Below are 18,114 nucleotides of genomic sequence, written 5' to 3'. Positions count from 1 at the left end.
CCTGAAGATTACTGTCGGATCCCTCTTTACAACTTCTCTGACAATATAGACAAAGCTTTATAGCTTCTCTGACATTGGGGCATCATTAAAGTCTCCATGATCCTCTTAAAGTAGGTGGTCTAGAGATTTCTGGAACATTCTCACTATGGTCTTACCAGGAGGAAACTGAGTGTATTTTTTAAAGGCAAGCATGAAATAAAGTTTATTAAGAGAAAGATAGACTTAGAGAGTAAGAAAAATTACAAAGCAGGATACGTTCACCATAGACAGACAATGGGCCTCCATTGCCAGAGTAAGTAGGGAAAGAAACCCTCAGTGCAAGTTTTCTCTCTTTTTTTTTTTGCAATTTTGCCCGGGGCTCGGTTTGAACCCACCACCCCCAGTATATGGGGCTGGCGCCCTACTTCTTGAGCCACAGGCACCGCCTGCAATTTTTAAACTTACTTGATATAGATTTGTTTTGTTTTGTGGGGATAGTAAGGGGACCAAGATCAAGATCATATTGTTTATTTGATTTGGCCTTGGGGCCAACAAAACCCCCTGTATATACTTTTCACATGTGCCACTTGTAAATCCTATTTTTTTTTAATTTCATAAAACTATTCTTTTTCCCAGGAATAAAGAGCAAGAGGGGGCTGAAAACAATGTAAATATGGAAATTACCAAATTCTGTGGGTAGAGTCCTTGGAAAGGGACACAGGTGTAGCTTAGTCCTAAAAGGTGACCTCATTCTCACTGTCTTTGTCAGCATGAGTTGAAGTCATTGCTACCACATTATATCCTAGGCCATTCATCACTGTTCCCAGGTGACGCCAGCACCAATCTCCCTTGGGCAAAACAATGACAGCAGGAAGAAACACTCTCATAATTATTAAAGAAAAAGTAATAGTTATTCTTAAAGCAGGCCTCCAATTATTCAGGGCAGAAGAATTTTTTCCATTGTAAAGCTGACACTGAATGCTGATTAATTACTCATCCTCTGAGGTCAAGTTTATTGTGAGATGCTTAAAGTTTCTGAGAAAATAACTTATATAGATAGCACCAATTACTGACAGGTTGCTCCAGCATATTTTTGAAAGGCAGTTGTTGGAACTTGAATATATTTTCCCACAGAAACCATGTTATAAATAGCGGTTAGGCTCCCAGGCTAGCCCACACAGGCTTGCTAACCTACAATGTGACTAAACTTTATAGGCCTGTCATTCTGACAGAACCAAGCTGAGTCCTGCTTTCTGCAAGAGGAGAAGGACATATACTCTTCTACATTTCCAGGCGTTCCCCACATGGGCAAAACTGGCAGAATTGCTTGCTACCCTGTTTCCCCGAAAATAAGACATCCTCCGAAAATAAGACCTACTTACAGGAAAGATAAGACGTCCCCTGAAAATAAGACCTAGCGCATCTTTGGGAGCACACCTTAAAATAAGACACTGTCTTATTTTCGGGGAAACAGGGTAGCATTTTTGTAGGGTGTTCAAATCACAGAGTCTCACTTGGAAGATACACTTGGAGATACTTAGTTTGCTGGTTCCTATGCTCCAGTTTGTAGATCACTTGGGTAGCTTATTTAAAATGTAGATGCCAGCTACTCAGGAGGCTGAGGCAAGAGGATTGCGTGAGCCCAAGAGTTTGAGGTTGCTGTGAGCTATGATAGCACAGCACTCCACCAAGAGTGACAAAGTGAGACTCTGTCTCAAACCAAACCAAAACAAAACTTGTAGATGCCAGGGACACTTTTTGTTTCAGTATGTCAATAAGGGAGCTAATTTATGCATCTGTATTTTTAAAAATATTCTCTAGATTCAAGCTTACAAAAACTGTAACCCCTGGTTAAATCCATTGGACCTTCTCTTTATTTATTTATTTTTTAGTTAATATGAGGTTACAATTTTTAGGTTACATTGTTCTCACTTCCAGGGTAAAGTCCCATTTGTAGAAGAGTCCCTCACCCAGGGGGCATGTTGTACACCCTCACAATGTGCACATTAGGTGAGATCCCGCCTCTTGCCCTATATTGGGTCGTCTTAATAGCAACTTCCAGGTGTTTGCTGAATTCCTTCTTAGACTCCTCCAGTGTTGGGAAGCTCATTGTCTCTTCAGGAAGAGCCTTCCACTTAAGTATTGCATGATGTCGAGGAGACTGTTTTTCCAGATGTAGAGTTTACATCTCTCTTCCTGTAACTTGTATTTGGCCTACTACATCTTCTGTGGAGCCATAATTAACATGTCTGCTCCTGCTTGTTCAGGAGAGGACCATGAAATAGCTCCTCAAGGAGCTGAAGAGAGGAACATGCTTCCCCTTTCTCAATGTGGCATTCTCCTACTTTTAAGCTAAATAATCTCAGTTCAGATTTCCATTCTGTGATGAAACAGCTTATATTAGACCACAGCTCCCAACAAGAACATTTAGAAAAGCAGAATAAAATATAAAAATAGTTATCCAACTGCATCAGAAAGAAACCAGGATAGTCAGAATTGAGAAGCCAACATTCGGAGAGGACAGAATTGCTTAAGATGGGCCCAATATTCTTTGCTATTGTTCACTAAAGGCATTTTCTGATTTGGAAGTGAGAAGGCTAGGTTCAGAAACCAAAAGCATATGACCAGAGCTTTCAGCAGCCCTTCAGGGTGGGAAGCCAAAAATTGTAGTTCATTGCTGCAAAGGTAGCGAGACTTGCGTGAGCAAGGTCCAAGAGAAGAGGGGACCATGAGAAAGGGAGCCTGATAGTAAGATTGGCATTTTCACTTAAAACATTTAATAACTAAGCTATATAAAGTAAGGGGCTGAGAAGCCAACCAAAAAGGGCTAAGAATGCAAATAAACTATTTGGAGCTTCACAGTATTGGAAAGATAAAAATTAGAGTCCAGAGCCAATGAACACTCTAGGATTTCAGTTCAGAACACTGAAGGGTCAAACACTAGGAATAAGAACAAACCAAAGTACACCAGGCCTTACACAAACTAAAACCAAACTTGGAATCACCTCAATTCTTGATTCGATTAAGAATCGAATTGATTCTGAACACCTGCTTTAAGAGAAATAAATCTTCTCTCTTATATTAGACCACAGCTCCCAACAAGAACATTTAGAAAAGCAGAATAAAATATAAAAATAGCTATCCAACTGCATCAGAAGAAACCAGGATAGTCGGAATTAAGAAGCCAATATTCAGAGAGGAAAGAAAGATAGCACTGTCTGTAGCCTCTACAATTTTTTATATATGATGAATTTAATAAAAATTTACTAGGTATAACAGGAGATGGGGCAGAAAATTTTTTATAAAAAGAAAAAAGTAGGCAATAGAAACAGACCCATTGGTGATCCAAATATTGAAGTTATTAGACAAGGACTTTCAAACTGCAAGGTTTATATGCTCAAGAAAATAGATCAAAAGATGCAGAACATCACCAGGGAACTGGAAGGTACAAAAGAAAAAAAATTAGAGAGAGAGAGTGAGAACACAGTGAAAATTCTAAAAATTTAAAAAATATAACTGAAATGAAAAACTCAAAACATGGGTGAAGCAGCATGCTAGACAAGGGGAAAGTAGACTAGTGAATACATAAAAGTATTCAGGAAAGTAGACTACCTAAATACATGTTAGTAGTAAATATTGAGACTGAAGCATAAGGAATGAAAAAAATAAAAAATAAGAAATGAGCATAAGAGATACATGGAATACCCTGAAAATAAATAATATGTGTATAATTGCTGTCTTGAAAGGGGAGAGAAGAGAAAATAGATGGAAGCTATATTTTAAGGGATAATATCCTAGAATTTACCCAAACACACATCAATTTATAGATCTGTAAAGTCCTATGAAGCTCTGTGAACTCTAATCAAGATAAACACAAATAAAATCTAACTTTAGCATAGCATAGTTAAATTGCCAAAGACCAAAGCAAAAAGCAAAATCTTAAAACCAGTTAAAGAGAAAAAAAGATGCATTGCCTTCAAAAGGGAAATAATAAATCTGACAGCTGACATAGCAGAAACAATGGGAGCCAGAAGACAATGGAATGCCATCCTAATGTGCAGAAAGAAAATAACAGACAAGCTAAGTTCTCTACCTGGTTAGTACATTCCTCAAAATTAATGGTAAAATAAAGAACATTTCAAAAGACCAGAAACTGAGAGAATTTTTCTCCAGCAAAGCCACAATAAAAGAATACCAAGAAGAGTTCTTTAGGCAAAAAGACAATGATCATAAGCAGAAAAAAATAGAGCTCAAAGAGTAGGGCTCAAAGAGTAGGGCACCGGTCACATACGCTGGAGGTGGTGGGTTCAAAACCAGCCCCAGCCAAAAACTGAAAAAAAAGAAAAGAAAAGAAAAAATAGAAATGGAGGAAGAAATGAATAGTAATGGACAGTGTAAATATGTTCATAGATGTAAATGAAAAAAAATGGCATTATGGCCAACAACATCTAAGAAACTCTTTAACAGGAAGAAAGGAGATTAAAGACTTATACTACCAGCAGCAAGTCTTAATATAAATCTTCATTAATCAAGATAGTGTGGTATTGATTAAAAGACAGGCAAAAAGACTAATGGAAGATAACTGAAAGGTCAGAAACATATCCATACTATATTCAGACATTTAATCTATGACAAAGTAACAAAGGCAGTGGGGTAGGGGCTTATGGACTTTTCGATAGATGGTCCTGACTCAATTGGTTATCCATAGGAAAAAAATGAATCTTCATCTTGCTTCAAACAAAACATAAAATAAATTTCATGTAGGTCCTGGATCCAAATGTAAAAAGTATAACCAAACCTCTAAAAGACAGATAGGAAAATATCTTCATGAACAAGGGTGGGCAATAATGTTTAAGCAGGCCATGAATATACTAATCATAAGGAAGATAATAAATTGCACCACATTACAATTAAGAATAGCTATTAATCAAAATACATTGACAGTGACAAGCCACAGAATGGAAGAAGATGTAAGTAATCCCATTACCATCAAAGGAATCATAGCCACAATATAAAAAATATTTCAACAAATCAATAAGAAACAGGTAAAGAATCTAACAGGAAATACGTGCAAAAGACTTGATAGGCAATTCTATACCCACAAAAGGGGGTATAGAAATGGCCAATAAAGATGTAAAAAGATTCCTAACTTCATTAGTCATCGGGGAAATGCATATTAAAACCAAAACAAGATACCACCACACACCCACTAGACTGGCTAAAATTAAAAAGTTGACAATACCCCAAATTGATGAGCATGTGAACCAACTGGAAACTCAATCACTGCTGGTAAATGTGTACATAGGTATAACCACTTTGGAAAGCTGTTTGGCAGTGTCTACTAAAGCTGAACATATGGCTACCCTATGACTCAGAAATTCCACCTCTAAGAATGTATGTATCTAATAGTAATGTGCACAGATATTCACCAAAATACATCAAATACCTAGGAATAAATCAAACAAAATATGTGCAATAATTCTATACAAAAATTACGAAACATTTCTGAGAGAAGTTAAAGAAGACCTAAGTAAATGCAGGGATGTACAAAAGTCACAAATTGGAACAATCTATATTGTTAAGATGTCAATTTTCCCTAAATTAATCTATAGATTGAAGAAAATCCTAATAAAAGCCAGGGAAGGTTTGTGTATATGAACATTCATTGACAACCTGACTCAAAAATGAACATAGAAGCACAAAGAGATAAGAACAGTCAAGATGATTTTGAAGAACTAAGATGGGGAACTTAAATTAGTAGTTACTGAAACTTACTATGAAGCTACAGAAATTAGACATTTTAGTGAAAAAACTGATAAACAAATAGCAGAGAAAATAAAGTTTGGAAATAGAACCAAATATACAGAGGTATTTGACTTATGGTAAAGGTGGTATGACAGCACAGTGTGGGCAAAGAAGAACTTTTCAATAAATGGCATTGAGTCGATTAGATATATCCATATGAAAAAGAAAAGAAATGTTGATCCTTGCCTCACACCATACACAAAATAAATTTCAGGCTGATTGTAGATCTAAATGTGAAAGGATAAACAATAAAGGTTCTAAAAACCAAGGTAGAAAAATACCTTCATCTTCTTGGGGTAGGTTCTATTAAGGTAAAGAATTTCTGTTCATTAAAACACACCATGCAGAGGACTTCCAGGCAGCCAAAGACAATGGAGGCTGAGTATAAATTAGCTTCCTCAAATCTCTACAAGCTGTCCTCAATAGCTTTGTTAACTATAGAAGTTCTATACAAAATCATACCCTTATCAACAAATAAAGACAGAGAACATCAAAACTGTAAAATAACTGAGTATAAAAGACAAAAATTAACAAAACTCACCTATGCTTTTTTCCTACCCCTGATCTGATGCAAGGTATTGCAGCAAAGGCAGATGAGGAAACTGTGGCCAAGAGAGAAGATGGTAGCTATTTAAAGGTGAACTGGAATAACTACCAGAAAGATTAATCCATCCTAAATCTGAAGATACTTAAAAAATAAAAATAAAAAAAAGCCTCTTGAGTCAGAAGCTGGAGGTCAAAACTTCATAAACAGGCACTTATATGGTGAAGGAAGTCAGAAGATACTTTTAAAAAAGCATCTTGAGTGCTCAAAAGCATGTTGAGCTCCTAGAGTATGTTTGGCACTTGGTAAGATACTTTCTATTGCATAACCTCGTCTAATCCTTACAAATTTGTGAAAGAGATATGATTGCCCCAGTTTTATAGATGATAAACAAACTGGGCAAGATGAAATGACTTGTCCAACATCACTGCATCGCTATTAGGTTAAGCTGCATGTAACAGAAGAAACATTATCAGTGACTGAAGATAGTACTTTCCTTCTCATATAAAAGATGTCCATGAGAAGCAGTATAGTGCAGCTATGACAGTGTTAACAGGGACCCATGTTTTTATCTTTATGCTCCATAATCCTAGAATGGTATTTCCTTCTCAAGGCCACCTAATGACACAATATGGCTGCTAGAATTCCAGCCATTTCACCCACATTCCAACCAACACAAAAGAGTAAGGAAAAGAAGGACAAGATCCACCTTTAAAGTAGTCTTTCTAGAAGTCCCAATTAATACTTCTACTTATATCACATTGGGCAGACTGAGAATCCTGGCCATGTCTAGCATGGGAAGCTGGGAAATGTACATTTTCCATGGAATAACAACACATCCAGTTAAAAACTGAAGTTGTGGTACTGAAATCTGATTTGTTGTGTTACTGAACATGCAAGAGGGGAGGAGTGGTATGGATGTTGGTATAGACAACCAGCCATCTCCCAGAGTCACCCAGTTGGGAAGTGATGGGGCCAAGATTGAAAGCTAGCCACTGGCCTCTCCATAGGTTGCCCAGACCTTCCTCCTGAGCCATGTCCCTCTGCCACAGCACCTTCCCCCAGTGATGTGAATGCCTCGGGGAGCAGCAGGGAACAGAAGCTCTGTGGGTGGGTGGGGGTAGAGGCAGCAGGGTTGTGAAGTTGGCCTCCTGTGAGAAGCTCTCCTATTTTTCTTTGGCACCTTCCCTTCCCCCACTCTAGAGCCCAGCGCTCCTAAAACTCTAAGCTCTTTGTCACAGAACTCACAGTGCAGAGGTCATGAGATGGGTGCATCTTTTTATGGGTCACTGGCTCTAAGTTGAAGATTAGAAACACACTAGACTTCTGTTTCCTTTAGTTTTCCCACTCTAAATAAACAATCACAGGTGGTTGTAGAAGTTTCTCACCAGAAACATTATATTCAAGTCTTCCAAAGGACAGGCCTGTGCCTCAGATGGAGGGCTGGGACCTTTTCTGGGGTCTCCACTGATTCCAGGGCTCTGAACAACTCTATCAGACCCGTCCAGTGCTAGGTCTCAGCAGGGAACAGCGACATGGGAAGAACATCCTTAGCACAGAGGCCAAGCCATCATTGGAGAAATCAGACCAGAATTGTAAATGCTCACAGTGGAAACAAGCCTAATGGGACTTGAAAAATGGAAGTTGACACTTTGAAATCACCAATGTCAACAGTCATTTTACAGGAGAAGAATAGTAATGGGGAACCTCAAGGAAAAGAAAGCGCCAGATGCGAGAGCCCAAAGCAAATGCCCAGAGGCAGTCTTCATGAGGTTCCAGAAGCCTGAGCTCTGAGAGTGCTCAGGGAAGCCCGAAGGTCTACACTTGTCCCAGCACAGGAAACCCCAGCAGAAAAGGTCTGAAGAACGTGCTTCAGGAGGGAGCCCATGGCCTTGTTATCCTCCTACCAGAAAGCGCCTGGCATTGATGAGTGAGCTGGGGACAATCTGATGCTAGAGACAGCTATATAAAGGGGGGAATCCTAGAATCCATCCAGGATGGGGCACTCTTCTGCCTGAAAACCCATCACAGCCATGTCACATAGCTTGCTGTAAGAAATCCTTACTGACCTTATACAGAGTCAGAGAACTGAGCTGTGAAAGGACTCTAGGAGTTACTTGGTCCAAATCTCTCATTTTCAGTTGAGGAAATTGAGGCCCCAAGAGCAAGAGTGACTTAGTGTGAACGCAGGATTAACAAGAGATCTTCCGATGACCAGACTGTGTTTCCTGTGTGCCACTTACCAACGGGGGCCCACCGAGATGTCACAGGAGACCTGTTTTGGGGTACCTTCCTAAGCACACCCCAGGCCTAGAGAAGCAGAGAGGAGGGGGCCTGAGTTGGGATTAGGAGTCCTGCTCTCAAGTCCTGGGTCTGTCCCAACCTGCTGGGTGACTACGTTGAATTCCCAGGGCTGCCAACACATCTCCACAAACTGGGTGGCTTAAAACAACGGAAATTTAGTCTTTCACAATTCTGGAGGTCAGACATGTAAAATCAAAGTGTTGCCAGGGTTGGCTCCTTCTGGAAGCTCTGAAGGAGAATTCTCCATTCCATGCCTCTCTCTCAGCCTCTGCTGGCTGCAGGGGATCCGTGGCATTCCTTGTTTTGCAGACCCACCACTCCAATCTCTGCCTCCTTCATACGGCCTTCTTTGTCATATCTCCTTCTGCCTTTCTCTTATAAAGGAAACCTGTCATGGGATTCAGGGCCTACCAGATAAGCCAGGAAAATCTTATCATGAGAGCCTCAAGTTAACTACATCTGCAAAAAGCCCCCTTTCCCAAATAATGTCACATTTACAAGTTTCAAGGGTTAAAACATGAACATGTCTTTTGGGGAGCCAGTGTTTAAGCTATAGGGATCTGGGGATGTTGCTTCCCCTCTCTAGCCCTTAGTCTCCCCATCTGTAAAATAGTGAGGAAGGCAAAAGCCTGCTTACTCACTATGGTTTTCCAGCTGTTTTTGTCTCCATGGACAACTGATGGGTCTCAAATTACAGGCATCAGTTCAGTTGCCTGTACCATCCCAAGCAGTTACGCATAAGCAAGTTCAAAACCAAGAAACATTTTTGGACTCTCTAAAACTTCCTTTGACCATAGACTTCTGAAAGGTGTTTGGGGAAGCTGGTTTGTGATCAGATCACAAATAGGAATGCTGGGCTCTCCTTTGGAAGAGAACATTCAACTAGACCAAGAACAACAAGAGGACAAGTTGGGTCTGGGGAGGAGCTTGACAAATACAACCTGTGCAGGGCAGGTACTAGAGGCAAATAAAGCACGAACTTCAAGTGCAAAAATTAAGGAGGAGCCAAAATAACTTAGTAATCAAGATAAAAAAATATTTTAATGCCAAATTAAAAAAAAAATCAAAACTAATGCAAAAAACCCAGTGAACAAAATTTTAAATAAGATAGAATTCAACCCTGCACTTAGGCATGACTCACCTCACTTGGCACATTCTAATCCAGTCCTGTGGATCCCATCTTTAAGAGTTTGATAATTTGTTCATCATAAGGTTTTTTTGCATTAGTTTTGATTTTTTTTTTAAAGTTGCATTAACATAGTTTGCTTAACCTTGAATACTGAAGTCTTGGATACTTCCTTACATTTTTTTACTTAGCAAGACTTGCAAGTTACAGCTGAAGGGACTGAGCTGGAGAAGTGATGCCTCTGAGGATATGGTCACTGCCCCCAAATCTCTGAAGGACTGTGTGGGGCAGAGGGGGCCGTAGGATCTGAGTGGCCCCAGAGGAACCAGAGGGGGTGGAAATTAAGGGAGAAATAGTGAGTCCTCTGACTGCCACCGGAAGATGTGAGACCATGAGGGTGGCTAGACCATCTCTAGGAGAAGCCCTCGTACGCTCTGATTCCAACAGAGAAAGGGACTGTAGATTTCTCCATGTAACGTCAGTCACCTTGTAACCATGAGGTAAGGTAAGAAATATCACCTCTTGTTTCAAAGACCATGGAGATAGGAATTGGGTCTTCTGCACTTTTAGAAGCCATTCTGACAGCCCTGTCCCACCTTAGGGTGCTCACGTGGTGGTTTCCCACAACTGTGGGATGAAACGAAAAGCCTCAAGGTATCCTACTCATGGGACAGTGACTGGGGAGAGGCCAACCACCTTATCAGCCCCAAATTAAAAAAAAAAATCAAAAAAAGGAAGCAGTGATCTGATGCTGTTATAAATATCAAAACATTGCCTCTAAAATATACCACAAACAAATGACCTTTCTAAAATGCATCCTTGTGTGCTGCTAACAGTCCTGCGTGGCTCCCTCATGAATAAACGAATACTTCTCAGAGTGATATTCAAGGGAGGCCTTCTCACGACTCTCATCCCCACATAGCTGTACAGATCTGATGTGTAATCATTTAAATCTTGGGTCTTAAAGCTTCTCCATTTAGTTATTGTGCCATCTGCTCCCATAAATTTTTTTCCCTTAATTTTTGGGTTTTCCTCAAATTGCACACTATTTTTAGATTAAAATATTGACTATCCCTGGACCTAAGTATCTAAATAAATTGCAAACTTTGACACCTTTCGAAATAATACTTACTGAAATAAATGAGTTATTTCTGCTCATTATTCAACATTTCAAAAAAATTTTATATATGCATTGATCTTGGTATGAAAATACTTCTTTTGACATTTTCCAACCAGGTGCCAGCATGATCTAAAGAGTTGTTTACAAAACATGTCCTAATGATTTGCCATTTCTTGACAAATCAATATATCATTTGTGTAGAGTTGGCTCTGATTGAGATTAAATAATGAATAAAACTTATACATGTATAAATTTTCTTTATTATGAAGCTTATTCTCAAAATAAAATTGGGTCTGTAAGAACCCTGAGGTTGGGTGGAATTTATCTGAATACAGAGAAGACAGAAAAGAATTACGTGCACTGCTGTACTGAATTTTAGCTGGTGTTCAGCTTTGAGAAATTGATGTAACCACCCTCACCGGGGTTGTCATCACCTGATTTTTCATAACACTTACAATGATTGAGAATGGCGTACTTTTGAAATACTTTTACATATACCTATTACATGGTCCTTGAAATAGTCCCACATGATAAAACGGGCAGGGGTCAGCATCCCTAGTAAGAGCACACAGAGGCCCCAAGGCTTAAGCCCTCTGTCCAAAGGTCTGCTCACAGTGACGATGGCAGGAAGACGCCAGGGACACGCTAGCTGCTTTGTACAATCTTCCTGATAACCCCAGAGGAGGGTATTTTTACTACTATCACACAGATATGGAAACAGAGGCTCTGAAAACTCAGTTTCAAGGTCACAGAGTTGGTATGTAGCAAAATTAGGGTTTCAAGTAGTCTGGTAGGTCTATGGCACATGTTTCCCAAAGTCTACCTGAGAAATTTTTTCCTCTCGTCCAGGAGAGCATAAGTGAGACTGAGAGATGACATTCTGGGTCAACGGAGTACAGGATGAAGCACTGGCAGAGCCCAAAACGCCCGGTGGCTAGCAGCAGGAGAGTATCTCTTCCACGCATGCGGCATTATATCCCTGCAGAGTATCCTTGTATCACTGGCTCCTCACAGTTCCCGAGAGGAGCATGCAGTGGAGGGCTGGCTACCCCTCTTTTACAGATACGTGAGGCTCAGAGAGGTCAAGTGATTTGCTCAAAGTCACACAGGACAATTCATGTGCACTTTTGCCAACATCACCAGACAAGAGAATCAAAGGAGGTGGGCCTAGGGGCTGAAATAGGCAGACCAAGGCACTGACCTTTCCCGAGATGGTCTTGATCTGCTTAGAGCTCAGGGGCTCGAAGTCCACGCCGATATAGCCCTCCATGGCAGCAAGCAGATTCTTTCGGAGGCAGCGAGATGAGTTGGCTTCCGTGTGCACCTGGTCCCACCAGGAAGGCTCGTACCAGCCTGGGATAATCCACTGGTATTTACTGCCGTACATGTTCTCCTCATACGCCTGCAACAGATGGGAGGACTATGAAGGCACCAAGACTCAACCATCATTCAAGGCTCTGTGCCCTGTGAGAAAGGTGGAGGGAAGTCAGGCTTCCTCTTACGGAGGACTTATTTAATTTTTTATTACTTGCTTGGCTTCCTTCTTGTTATTTCTCAAAGGATCCAAGGTGTTTCATGGACAACATATACAATAAAATGGTAAACACTGAATAAAAATTAAAACACAGGGGCCTGGGAAAATATACATTATAGTATGGTGATGGGAGGTAAAGGGAATAGAATAGAGATGAAGCAAGCCAAAGCTTCCAACAGTATACATAATTAAGATGCAAATTTCATTCTGAACTTCCTAGAAACCAAAGAGAAAAGGGCCATAAGATGACTTACATAGTTTTTATTATTAAAAACGAGAAAATGTACCAGCTCTTTGGGGAAACAGAGTATTTACTAGTCTTCAACCCTTGAAAAATGCCTCACATGGAGGATACTGTTAAATTAGCCAGCATGGTATCAGTATCATCTCTATCACCGATTTCATAAAGCTGTTTTTGGTATAGATCTTTACTGAAAGCTAAGACCATGCCTCAAAACACAACCCGGGGCGGGGGAAGGAGGGCAATTTTCAAGGGACCAAGACAATTTAATCTAAGGGTGCAGCTTATATAAGATGCCCCCTGGCAAACTAAGAAGTTTCTCTGAATCTTTACCCAAAGGATAGCAGAGCCAAAGTAAAGGGGCGTCAAGTGAGGGTCTAAAAGACTTATCCACAAGGCAGGTAGATTGGGCTTTGATATATCGTCCCCTGCCCAGCGCAACTGTGGAAATGCCTGTGGGCCTTCTTTCTCATATTGCCAAGTTCTGAAGAGCTGAGCCTGTTGGGCACATGGCTCTAAGAAGGCACCAGTGGGCTTGTCTATCTTCTCTGCCACATGGAGAGTTCCTGGAGGAGGGGGCCTTGCCGCCTCTTTCCTGGGTCCCTAGTGCTTACTACAATGCCCGGTATACAGAGAACACACAGTGAGTGGTTGTAGAGTGACTGAATGAACGTATTTCTGGTTAACTTGGTTGCCTTGGCTTTCGTTTTCTCTGCCTCTGGTAGAAATGTAGTCGGAGAACCTCTGGCCACCAAACGGGTCCTACTACATGCTGATGGCTGGTCCTGAGCTCCCGGTCTTCAGCTCCCATGAACCGCTTTGGTTCGTACTAACTACAGACATGTAACAATGATGTGAATTTTTAAAAAATCCAATCTCCTCTTTTTTTGTTGTTTCCTTTTTGCATCCTCTCCTCCCCATGCAAGAAGAGCATTTCCTTTTCATATAAAGGGTCACAAGGATAACTGTGATAAAACCTAACACGAGTAAAACTGTTAACAGTTGGGATGATGCTCCCCCTTTGGTGGCCTCATCGAAACCTCTTGACAACCCCATGAGGCATCTAAGGCAGAGATCATTGCTTCCACTTTAGAGGTAGGCAGCCGGGGACCAGAGATATAAAGTGACCTGCCTGAGGTCACACAGCTGGCAGAGCTAAAACCAGAACCCACATCAGAGTGCTTGAGAATTTAGAATAGATCACCGAGGATGGAGCAGAAGACAAAAGTAACATGCCATACTCTGTGCTGGAGCCAAAGTGAACATTTTGCCACAGTGCTATAAATAGGCATTTGCAGAAGTCTGCTCTCCCACTGGGGGCAGTTCCAATCCCGAGAACCAGCAACCTGCTGTAAAGTTTGCACTGCAGTATTTGCACGGCAAAGACACGGCTGTTTCCACCTGGCCTGTGTTCTGACCCCTACAGGGACAGGAAGGCTCTATCAGGGTAGGATTGGGAGGGGTCCCTGCTCCCAGCACACCCTCCCTCCATCCAGTCTGGATGCAGCATGAAGTCATCGGGTAGAGTCTCCTCGGAACCTTCTGGAACCACCATTAGAACTCCTTCCTCACCCGGCAAGACTAGAAGTCCTCAAGGGAAGATTCCACCTGAGGGTTTGGCATATGGACTCAATACGTACCCAGAAACCTCCGAGAAACTCCCTAATGAGTGAAGCAGCCAGCTAAGTGTCTAAGAGAAACCCATCTCAAAATACCGTAAGTCTAACAAGACTGGGAGGGGGTGGGTGGTGTCCCCACACAGTGTGGAAGGCAGGCGGCCTAGGGCTTTGGGTCAAGAGGAAGACAGCCATGCCATCTGTTCCGAAGTGGAAACCACGGCTGGAAAAGTCACTTGGAAGATCGTTCCAGCACCTGGCACAGAGTGAAACTGCAGCCATCCCTGGGCTTTGGTTTGGCTTGAATCAGAATGTGAGGTCTGTCGGCATTTCTTGCAAACAGAAGGTGGCCAGGGCTTAGCGTGGCATCTTTGAGAATCATTTTTTATCATTAATTTATTTTCCCTGGAGTTATTTGTCTTCCTCATTTAGTCAACATCAATCACCCACCATGCACCAGCTCCTTGCAAGGGCCTGGGAATATGGAGAGAAAAAAACCCAGTTTCTTCCATAAAAGAAAGCAAGTTCTCCAATTTGGGACATCATTTTCCTTATTAAAAGGGGCTATTTCTGAACCGTGGGTAGTAAGGAGCAAGGTTTGTAGTTTCAGAAAATTATCAAATCTATTCACTCTTTATTTTCAACTTTTCTTTTGTTCTTCCTTCTATTTTAATGTGGAAAGACCTCTTGCTACTCTTTACTGATAAGTAGAATGCTCAACACAATTCTATGAAATCCACTAGTAAATTCACCAGTCTCAAAGTAGCTCATTCCATCTCCAGACACCTGAGACCTTACATAAACAAGCATAAAAAGATCACTGACATTTACTGAGGTCTCGTCGTACATCAAGTACTGTGCAAAGGGTTTCTGCTCATTTAATCTTCACAACAATCCTCTGAGACAGGTGTTACGGTCCCCATTTCACAGATGAGAAAACTGAGGTGCAGAGAGTATGAATAGCGTGCTCAACTTTAGTACTAAGCAGCAGAGCAGGGATTCAAGCCCAAGCTGACTGACTCCTGAGTCCTAAGTGCCATCCAGGGTCTCCTGTGAGGTCTGCCTCATAGCCTCCCTTCCTCCTGTATCAGAGATGAGCAGGCAGGGCTCAACTTGCTCCTGAGCCTTCAGATGAAATAATCCCACGATACTATGGCATTCAGCCACTGCTCCATCCTTGCTCCTGGTCTCTTTTGAGGTCTTGCACACGTCCTGAAACAAGGCACCAGAAGCTGGGCAGGACACCCAGGTGAGATCTCTTTAGCAGACAGCAAAGGGACCACCCTGCCCTGGGTGTGGACATGTAGTCTGAGGTCACTATCTGGCACAGTGCTAACCCTGGTGACCTCAGTCACCAGACTCTGCAGTAAACCGGGGGTCAACTGAGACACTCAAAGTCCCTTCTCTTTTCAACACACAGTACTCCCCAGCTATGCCTCTACCACCTTGGACTTAGGTAGCTCGATTTGTTATATTCTAACCTTATATGACAATCTTTAATCTCCTTGGATTTTGTCAAATATTCCCACTTGTTAAAGTTCTTTGAACCCTGGCGCTGTCATCTAACATATTTCGTGGCTTCTAAAATTCCTACAAACATGCTATTAATAACCTCCTCTAAGTCACAGACAGAAAGATCAAAGAGGACAGAGATCCGTGGCCCATCACTAGCAACTACACCTAGAATAACCTCTGCCTGCAGAGGAGCTGACGAGGTAGACGAGGACCTACCTCATGGGTTCCCTCCCATCCTGCTGAATTTTCTCCTGATGTGCAGAAGCTGTCACCTATCACATACTAGACAATGTAAAGGATGTGGGACAGATAGGGAATAGCCCACAATTGTCCCAAACTGAAGATTCTGCAGAGGGGAACTGAGTCACTTCAGTCTCACCCTGATTCCTGGATACTCTCCCTGTGTAGTTCACACAGCAGGGCTCCACTACACAAGACTAAATTGGGGGCCTTAGAACTAGCTGACCAGGCTTAGACAATAGGTTAGAGAGTGAGTTTGGTGAATCAAAGTCTCTGGTTCTTCCTGTGACTGCATTGTCTGAGCCTGGGATTTCAGCTCCTTGAAAAGAGGAAAGAGCAGTGAGCATAACACTTCTGCCTCTAAGAACTCAGACTCCAGCCCTAGGATCCTGCTCACAGGTCAAGCAGCAAGAATGGGTCTGAGGAAAAGCTTTGTGAACCTCTCCAAAGGCAAAAATAATAGGACTATTTTACTTACACAACAGAACACTTTTGCTGCCATATTCTGGTCAAACTGGCCAAGGATGATCCGCACGTCATTCCCCTGTGGACAGAAGGACATGCATGTGAAGGTGAATGGATGATCAGCACAAGGCGGAGACTTCAAGGTCATGGGCAGAGAACCTTCCCAGGCCCCAGAATCCCAGGTAAGCAGGGCAGAACCTCTCCCTCACCCAGTCCAGCCTGGATTCTCTGGCCCTCTCTGGGGCCAGCTTCTCTGGCTCTTACAGTTGGCCCTCCTTGGTCTCCAGGGCAGGACATAGGGCAATCCTGCACAGGCCAGAGGCCGAAGCCGGCCACACTGAGAGGCCTTGGAATCTCCTTTATCTTCTTCCCATAAGGGTGGACAAAAACCTTGGGGTATGATAATATCATCTAATCTTACTCCTCACTTTAACATGACAACTGAGGCCATAAGAGGGAAAAGGAGTTTCTATGGTCCCGTGGGAGTTGGTGGCAGAGAGAAGACTCCACCCACCCATACTCCTCCACGATGTTCTAGACTTTTCTACTTCTCGACAACTGACCCCTCAAGGCATCCCTGGAGCCCAGAGCTTCCCAATCAAGAAGTTTCAGAGTCTCCTCAAGCTTTGAGCTTTGTTCATATCTCAGCTCCACTGAAGTTTTTTTTTTTTTTTTTGTCTCTGCAGCTTTTTTTTTGGCTGGGGTCAGGTTTGGCCGGCACCCTACTCCTTTGAGCCACAAGTGCCACCCTCCACCAACAAGTCTTATGTGGCCATAAGTGACTCAGCCTCAATTTCCTCATCCACAAAATGGAGATAATGGTCGTACTTACCTTACAGGATTGCTGGGAAGACAAAGTCAAATAATCCTTGGAAAGTTCTTAACATGATGCCTAGCACATAGTGAGTGTACAACTTTATTTCTAAGAAAAATCTATATTTGAAAGCCCTAAATATGGGACTACATTCATTATCTCAGGGTGGTTAATAGGTGTGTATTATACAAGAGTCTCTGTGACTCCTTCAATTCATTCATACTGAGCATCTTCCTGAGACTCTCCTGGGTGAGGGTAATAGGTCCTTGGTCACTTTCTGGGGCACTAGGATCCAGGCTGGGCCCCGCCCCACAGAGATGAGTATGCTGGAGAAGGATGTGCAGAGTGGCCCCCAGACCAGCCAGACCCCAGCCCACACAGATGCCCCCCACCCCAGCAGCCTCTTGCCCTCCACAGTGAGGCCCAGCCTCGGAGGAGGTACCACCTTTCCTGCCGTTCATCCATCCCCTCCAGCAGGCCTCAAGGCCCTTTGATACATAAAGAAGAAAAATATGCCTTTACAGATCAGTTTTTAGCATCTTTTAAAATTGGAAAGTGCTGACTGCGAGGCCATTTACTCATCATGTACTTTAGCAAAATAAAGAAGGCCTGGATTCTAAAATCATCCTTCGTTTGCAAGCAAGAATGGAAAGAAGGGGGAAAAAAAAACCTACTTGCTCTGAAAGGACTTTAAAAGATCGTTAACAGAGCAGTTGCAGGAAGGCAAGCCTTTGTCATCACCAGTCTGCAATGCTATAAAAAGTTCTAAGCTGCTTCCGTTCTGTGGACATGTTCCCAGGCATGCTCCAGG

The 18,114-nt window shown here is 42.2% G+C and overlaps 1 protein-coding gene across 1 annotated transcript in view; it reads right to left on the bottom strand.

Moving 5' to 3' along the window:
* The window catches only part of GABBR2 (gamma-aminobutyric acid type B receptor subunit 2), a 396,872-nt gene that overhangs the window by 162,789 nt on the left and 215,969 nt on the right, over positions 1 to 18,114 (bottom strand). Inside the window, exons 5-6 of the mRNA XM_053572972.1 lie at positions 16,503 to 16,568; positions 12,080 to 12,280 (exon numbers count right to left, since the gene is read on the bottom strand). Of these exons, the coding sequence (XP_053428947.1) occupies positions 12,080 to 12,280; positions 16,503 to 16,568 (267 nt within the window). The remainder of the gene's footprint in view (positions 1 to 12,079; positions 12,281 to 16,502; positions 16,569 to 18,114) is intronic.

Source organism: Nycticebus coucang, chromosome 2, assembly GCF_027406575.1.
Source record: "Nycticebus coucang isolate mNycCou1 chromosome 2, mNycCou1.pri, whole genome shotgun sequence".
NCBI classification, from domain to species: domain Eukaryota; kingdom Metazoa; phylum Chordata; class Mammalia; order Primates; family Lorisidae; genus Nycticebus; species Nycticebus coucang.
This window is presented reverse-complemented; position numbering and strand designations above follow the sequence as displayed.